This window comes from Hemiscyllium ocellatum, chromosome 40 (assembly GCF_020745735.1).
Source record: "Hemiscyllium ocellatum isolate sHemOce1 chromosome 40, sHemOce1.pat.X.cur, whole genome shotgun sequence".
NCBI lineage: Eukaryota > Metazoa > Chordata > Chondrichthyes > Orectolobiformes > Hemiscylliidae > Hemiscyllium > Hemiscyllium ocellatum.
This window is the reverse complement of record NC_083440.1, coordinates 719,017-726,516: the sequence shown is the minus strand read 5'-3', so window position 1 is coordinate 726,516 and position 7,500 is coordinate 719,017. Positions and strand designations below refer to the sequence as shown.

The 7,500-nt window shown below is 51.2% G+C and overlaps 1 protein-coding gene across 1 annotated transcript in view; it reads right to left on the bottom strand.

Moving 5' to 3' along the window:
• Positions 1-4,113, bottom strand: part of LOC132834497 (P2X purinoceptor 3-like) — a 52,717-nt gene extending 48,604 nt beyond the window's left edge. The window contains exon 1 of the mRNA XM_060853420.1: positions 3,986-4,113. Coding sequence (XP_060709403.1) covers positions 3,986-4,104 — 119 coding nt within the window. The 5' untranslated portion in view covers positions 4,105-4,113. The remainder of the gene's footprint in view (positions 1-3,985) is intronic.
• Between the last annotated feature and the right edge of the window lie 3,387 nt (positions 4,114-7,500).

The window sequence follows — 7,500 nt, the reverse complement described above, 5'->3', positions numbered from 1 at the left end:
GAACGATAAACTGAGGGGAGTAAAAGAGAAAGCGCAGCAGCAGGTGAGGCTGTGTCTGAGGGGCGGGAGAGTCGACGTTGCACCAGGAATGTCCCGGTAAACTGAGGGGGACCAGCCAGAGCTCAGACCCTTCCTGACCAGCCACTGTACAGTGGGGAAGGGTTATCGAACTATCTGCTAGGGGGGAGCCACTGGGGAATAGTGAGCACAACATCATCCTTCGTTAGGATGGAGAGTGCAATCCAAAACTGCAGTCTGGAATCTAAATCAAGGGAACATAGAACAATCCAGCGCAGAACAGGCCCTTCGGCCCTCGATGTTGTGCTGACCTGTGAACTATTCTCAGCCCATTCCCCCTTATACTATCCCATCATCATCCATGTGCTTATCCAAGGATTGTTTAAATCTCCCTAATGTGGCTGCGTTAACTACATTAGCAGGTAGGGCATTCCACACCCTTACCTCTCTCTGAGTAAAGAACCTGCCTCTGACATCTGTCTTAAATCTATCACCCCTCAGTTTGTAGTTATACCCCCCTCGTACACACTGACATCATCATCCTAGGGAAAAGTCTTTCACTCTCTCCCCTATCTAGCCCTCTGACCATCTTGTATGTCTCTATCAAATCTCCTCTTAGCCTCTTTCTGTCCAATGAGAACAGACCCAAGTCCCTCAGCCTTTCCCCATAAAACCTTCCCTCCAGACCAGGCGACATCCTGGTAAATCTCCTCTGCACCTTTTCCAACGCTCCCACACCCTTCCCGAAATATGGGGACCAGAACCGTACACAATATTCCAAGTGTGGCCGCACCAGCGTTTCGTGCAGTAATGACAATGCCTCGAGTGTCGGGGGTGGAGTGGGGTTTAGGAGTGAGGATAAAAACTGAGGTCTGCAGATGCTGGAGATCAGAGCTGAAAATGTGTTGCTGGTTAAAGCACAGCAGGTCAGGCAGCACCCAAGGAGCAGGAAATTCGACGTTTCGGGCCAGAGCCCTTCATCAGGAATCCTGATTCATTCCTGATGAATGGCTCTGGCCCGAAACGTCGAATTTCCTGTTCCTTGGATGCTGCCTAACCTGCTGTGCTTTAACCAGCAACACATTTTCAGTTTAGGAGTGAGGATGTACAGTAATGACAATGCCTCGAGTGTCGGGGGTGGAGTGGGGTTTAGGAGTGAGGACGTGGGGGAAGGGGCTCCGGCCCACAAACTGATGAGTCCGCAGGCTGCCAGGTCTCCATGTGGAAGATGAGGCGGATGTTGATCATCCAGTGAGTTTGACTGGACCCTGCAGTACGTCTGAGACAGAGATGTTGACCAGGGAGCAGGGTGGGGTGCTGAGGGGACAGGGAATTGCAAGGCCCAGGATCGCTTTTACTCACAATAAATAGGGTGGGGGTCTCCACGTGGCTGGTGGAGGGCCTCAGGGATCAGTACAAGGACCCCAATTTTGTGTGTACAACAGACAATAGGTGCAGGAGTCGGCCATTCAGCCCTTCGAGCCTGCACCACCATTCAATATGATCATGGCTGATCATTCCTAATCAGTATCCTCTTCCTGCCGTATCTCCATAGCCCTTGATCCCACTATCTTTGAGAGCTCTATCCAACTCTTTCTTAAATGAATCCAGAGACTGGGCCTCCACTGCCCTCTGGGGCAGAGCATTCCACACAGACACCACTCTCTGGGTGAAGACGTTTCTCCTCATCTCTGTCCTAAATGGTCTACCCCGTATTTTTAAGCTGTGTCCTCTGGTTCGGCACTCACCCATCAGCGGAAACATGTTTCCTGCCTCCAGAGTGTCCAATCCTTTCATAATCTGATACGTCTCAATCAGATCCCCTCTCAGTCTTCTAAACTCAAGGGCTTATGCTCGAAACGTCGAATTCTCTATTCCTGAGATGCTGCCTGACCTGCTGTGCTTTGACCAACAACACATTTGCAGCTGTGATCTCCAGCATCTGCAGACCTCATTTTTTACTCAAGGGTATACAAGCCCAGTCGCTCCAGTCTTTCAGTGTAAGGTAATCCCGCCATTCCAGGAATTGACCTCGTGAACCTACGCTGCACTCCCTCAATAGCCAGAATGTCTTTCCTCAAATTTGGAGACCAGAACTGCACACAGTACTCCAGGTGTGGTCTCACCAGGGCCCTGTACAGCTGCAGAAGCACCTCTTTGCTTCTATACTCAATCCCTCTTGTTATGAAGGCCAGCATGCTATTAGCCTTCTTCACTACCTGCTGTACCTGCATGCTTACCTTCATTGACTGGTGTACAACAACACCCAGATCTCTCTGTACTGCCCCTTTACCTAAAATAATTCCATTGAGGTAGTAATCTGCCTTCCTGTTCTTGCCATGAAAGTGGATAACCATACATTTATCCACATTAAACTGCATCTGCCATGCATCTGACTACTCACCTAACCTGTCCAGGTCACCCTGTAATTTCCTAACATCCTCCTCACATTTCACCCTGCCACCCAGCTTAGTATCATCAGCAAATTTGCTAATGTTATTGCTGATACCATCGTCTATATCATTAACATATATTGTAAAAAGCTGCGGTCCCAGCACGGATCCCTGCGGTACCCCACTGGTCACTGCCTGCCATTCCGAAATGGAGCCGTTTATCACTACTCTTTGTTTCCTGTCAGCCAACCAACTTTCAATCCAACCTAGTACTTTGCCCCCAATACCATGTGCCCTAAGTTTACTCACTAACCTCCTCTGTGGGACTTTATCAAAACCTTTCTGAAAGTCCAGGTACACTACATCTACTGGATCTCCCTCGTCCATCTTCAGAGTTACATCGTCAAAAAGTTCCAGGAGATTAGTCAAGCATGATTTCCCCTTCATAAATCCATGCTGACTCTGACCTATCCTGTAACTACTATCCAGATGTGCCGTAATTCCATCCTTTATAATAGACTCCAGCATCTTTCCCCCCACTGAGGGCAGACTAACTGGTCTATAATTTCCTGCTCTCTCTCTCCCATCTTTCCTAAAAAGTGGGACAACATTAGCCACCCCCCAATCCTCAGGGAGATTTGACCTGGATGAGGGAACCACGTACTGCATTTCTCTATCTGCCGCGGACGGAGCACTGCTCAGGATTGTGAGGAGGTTGCAGTGTGACTCAGACAGGCTGAGTGAGGGGGGTAAACACACAGCAGATCCTGTTCAATGCAGCGTGTGGGAGGGGGGGGGGACTGCCATATGCTGGCTGTGATGGCTGTGGGCGCCCTGTAATAACACAGCCCGTGGGTTACCGCTGTGTACACTGTGATGGAGGGGCCAGGTGCTACAGCAATGAAAGAGTGCCTGTAATTAGTTGAGAGCGGGCGCTACAGCAATGGAAGTGTGTTTGTGATGGAGAGAGCAGGCGCTACAGCAATTAAAGTGTGTGTGGGATGGAGAGAGCAGGCGCTACAGCAATGGAAGTGTGTGTGGGATGGAGAGAGCAGGCGCTACAGCAATGGAAGTGTGTCTGTGATGGAGAGAGCAGGCACTACAGCAATGAAAGTGTGTGTGGGATGGAGAGAGCAGGCGCTACAGCAATGGAAGTGTGTCTGGGATGGAGAGAGCGGGCGCTACAGCAATGGAAGTGTGTCTGCGATGGAGAGAGCAGGCGCTACAGCAATGGAAGTGTGTTTGTGATGGAGAGAGCGGGCGCTACAGCAATGGAAGTGTGTGTGGGATGGAGAGAGCAGGCGCTACAGCAATGGAAGTGTGTGTGGGATGGAGAGAACGGGCGCTACAGCAATGGAAGTGTGTGTGGGATGGAGAGAGCAGGCGCTACAGCAATGGAAGTGTGTGTGGGATGGAGAGAACGGGCGCTACAGCAATGGAAGTGTGTGTGGGATGGAGAGAGCAGGCGCTACAGCAATGGAAGTGTGTGTGGGATGGAGAGAACGGGCGCTACAGCAATGGAAGTGTGTGTGGGATGGAGAGAGCAGGCGCTATAGCAATGGAAGGGCACTTACCCGATGAAGTAGGTGATAATGAGAAGTTGCATCACTCGGTTAATGATCCCCACTGTCCAACTTTTCACAACCACCGACTTCGGGGTCTCGTAGGTGAAAAAGTCCTCGATGAAGCCCATCTTCTCCCGGGGGGAGTGTGTCCGAGCGGAGGGAGAGAGGCCGAGGGACTGAGAGAGAGAGAGAGAGGGTGAGGGAGAGGGAGAAGGTGAGGGAGAGAGGGAATGGGTCAGAGAGCGATGGAGAGACAGAGACAGAGACAGAGAGAGAGAGAGAGACAATGCTCCGAGATGCCGATAGCTCCCTGATCTGATCGGATGGAGTGGGATCCCTCAAATCCAATTTACTCACAAATGGACTGTGCAATTTAAGAGCTTCCTCTCTGTGGGCTCCAGCATCTATAATTAAACAGGTTGAAAGCCTCTCAATAACCGCCCCCCCCCTCAGACAAATCTCTGAGTGAACTCCAGAGAATTCTCCTGGGCTCAGGGTTAGACTCGATATCCTGGAACTGGGAACGGGGTGGGGGTGGGGGAGGGGGGCTGGGGGGGTGGGGGGGCTATGGTTGGTAAATAATTCCTTAAGATTTAAATAAAGCCCACACACTCGCTCAGCTCAGAGCAGACCCAGTCAAACTCGACAGCTCACTGTCTCAGGACCCAGAGACTCCAACGACCTGCTCCCCTGTCACCCTCACCTCCCCAGACATAGAACATAGAACATGGACCATTCCAGCACAGTCCAGGCCATTCAGCCCCTCGATCTGACGCCCATCTAACCCACACTATCCCGTTCCCATCCCTATGTTTATCCAATGACCGTGTCAATGCCCTTAACGTTGGTGAGTTCCTCCTGTTACAGTCAGGGCGTTCCCCACCCCGACTCCTCTCTGAGTAAGGAACCCCCACTCTGACATCTGTCCTGTATCTATCACCCCTCAGTTTAAAGCTATGCCCCACCACACCCTGTACTCACCGTCCCCACCACAGAACACACCAGATGGCCTCCTTCTTTAGAGACCACAATTTCCCTTCCCACGTGGTTAAAGATGCCCTCCAATGCATCTTGTCCACATCCCGCACCTCCGCCCTCAGACCCCACCCCTCCAATCGGAACAAGGACAGAACGCCCCTGGTGCTCACCTTCTACCCTACCAACCTTCGCATAAACCAAATCATCCACCGACATTTCCGCCACCTCCAAAAAGACCCCACCACCAGGGATATATTTCCCTCCCCACCCCTTTCCACCTTCCGCAAAGACCGTTCCCTCCGTGACTACCTGGTCAGGTCCACGCCCCCCTACAACCCACCCTCCCATCCTGGCACCTTCCCCTGCCACCGCAGGAATTGTAAAACCTGTGCCCACACCTCCTCCCTCACCTCTAACCAAGGCCCTAAAGGAGCCTTCCACATCCATCAAAGTTTTCCCTGCACATCCACTAATATCATTTATTGTATCCGTTGCTCCCGATGCGGTCTCCTCTACATTGGGGAGACTGGGCGCCTCCTAGCAGAGTGCTTTAGGGAACATCTCCGGGACACCCGCACCAATCAACCACACCGCCCCGTGGCCCAACATTTCAACTCCCCCCTCCCACTCTGCTGAGGACATGGAGGTCCTGGGCCTCCTTCACCGCCGCTCCCTCACCACCAGACGCCTGGGGGAAGAACGCCTCATCTTCCGCCTCGGAACACTTCAACCCCAGGGCATCAATGTGGACTTCAACAGTTTCCTCATTTCCCCTTCCCCCACCTCACCCTAGTTCCCAACTTCCAGCTCAGCACTGTCCCCATGACTTGTCCGGACTTGTCCTACCTGCCTAGCTCCTTTTCCACCTATCCACTCCACCCTCTCCTCCCTGACCTATCACCTTCATTCCCTCCCCCACTCACCCATTGTACTCTATGCTACTTTCTCCCCACCCCCACCCTCCTCTCGCTTATCTCTCCACCCTTCAGGCTCACTGCCTTTATTCCTGATGAAGGGCTTTTGCCCGAAACGTTGATTTCGCTGCTTCTTGGATGCTGCCTGAACTGCTGTGCTCTTCCAGCACCACTCTGATCCGGATTCTGGTTTCCAGCATCTGCAGTCATTGTTTTTACCTCTTATGTAGACTTCCCTTTTCCTCTGGGCTAGCTGTACAATTTCTCCTGTCATCCACGGTTCACCAATCTTGCCCCTCCTATCCTTTGCCTCCAACGGGACATGCCTATCCTGCAGTAAGATCTCCTGGTTCTGGAACTCGAGCCCTCTATTAATAAAACCGAACACCATATATGCCTTACCAACCCTGTCAACCTGGGGGGTAACTTTCAGGGATCTGTGTACCTGGGCACCGAGATCTCTCTGCTCATCTACACTACCGAGAATCTTACCATTAGCCCAGCACTCTGCATTCCTGTTACTCTGACCAAAGTGAATCACCTCACACTTGTCCACATTAAACTCCATTTGCCACCTCTCAGCCCAGCTCTGCAGCTTATCTATGTCCCTCTGTAACCTACAACATCCTTCGTCACTATCCACAACTCCACCGACCTTAGTGTCGTCTGCAAATTTACTAACCCACCCTTCTACACCCTTATCCAGGTCGTTTATAAAAATGACAAACAGCAGTGGGCCCAACACCGACCCTTACGGTACCCCACTGGTAACTGGGCTCCAGGATGGACATTTTCCATCAACCACCACCCTCTGTCTTCTTTCAGCAAGCCAATTACTGATCCAAACTGCTATATCTCCCACAATCCCATTCCTCTGTATTTTGTACAACAGCCTACCGTGGGGAACCTTATTGAACGCCTTGCTGAAATCCACATACACCACATCAACCGGTTTACCCTCATCTACCTGTTTGGTCACCTTCTCAAAGAACTCAATAAGGTTTGTGAGGCACGACCTACCCTTCACAAAACCATGCTGACTATCCCTAATCAAATTATTCTCTTCTAGATGATTATAAATCCTATCTCTTATAACCTTTTCCAACACTTTACCCACAACCGAAGTAAGGCTCACTGGTCTATAATTCCCAGGGTTATCACTCCTCCCCTTCTTGAACAAGGGGACAGCATTTGCTATCCTCCAGTCTTCTGGCACTGTTCCTGTAGACAATGATGACATAAAGATGAAGCCAAAGGCTCTGTAATCTCCTCCCTGACTTCCCAGAGAATCCCAGGATAAATCCCATCCCCGGCCCAGGGGACTTATCTATCTTCACACCCTCCCCAATAGCTAACACCCCCTCCTTGTGAACCCCCATCCCACCTAGTCTAGTCGCCTGTATCTCAGTATTCTCCTCGACAATATTGTCACTTTCTGGGGTGAATTCTGACGGAATTCCCCGATCTCCTCTGACTCCACCCACAACTTCCCTAATCTTACTCTCCTCATCCTTTTATTCCCGAGATACCTGGAGAAAGCTTTAGGGTTTACCCTGATCCCATCCACCAACAACTTCCCATGTCCCCTCCTGGCTCCTCTTAGCCCTCTCTCCCTCTCTCTCTCGCTGGCTT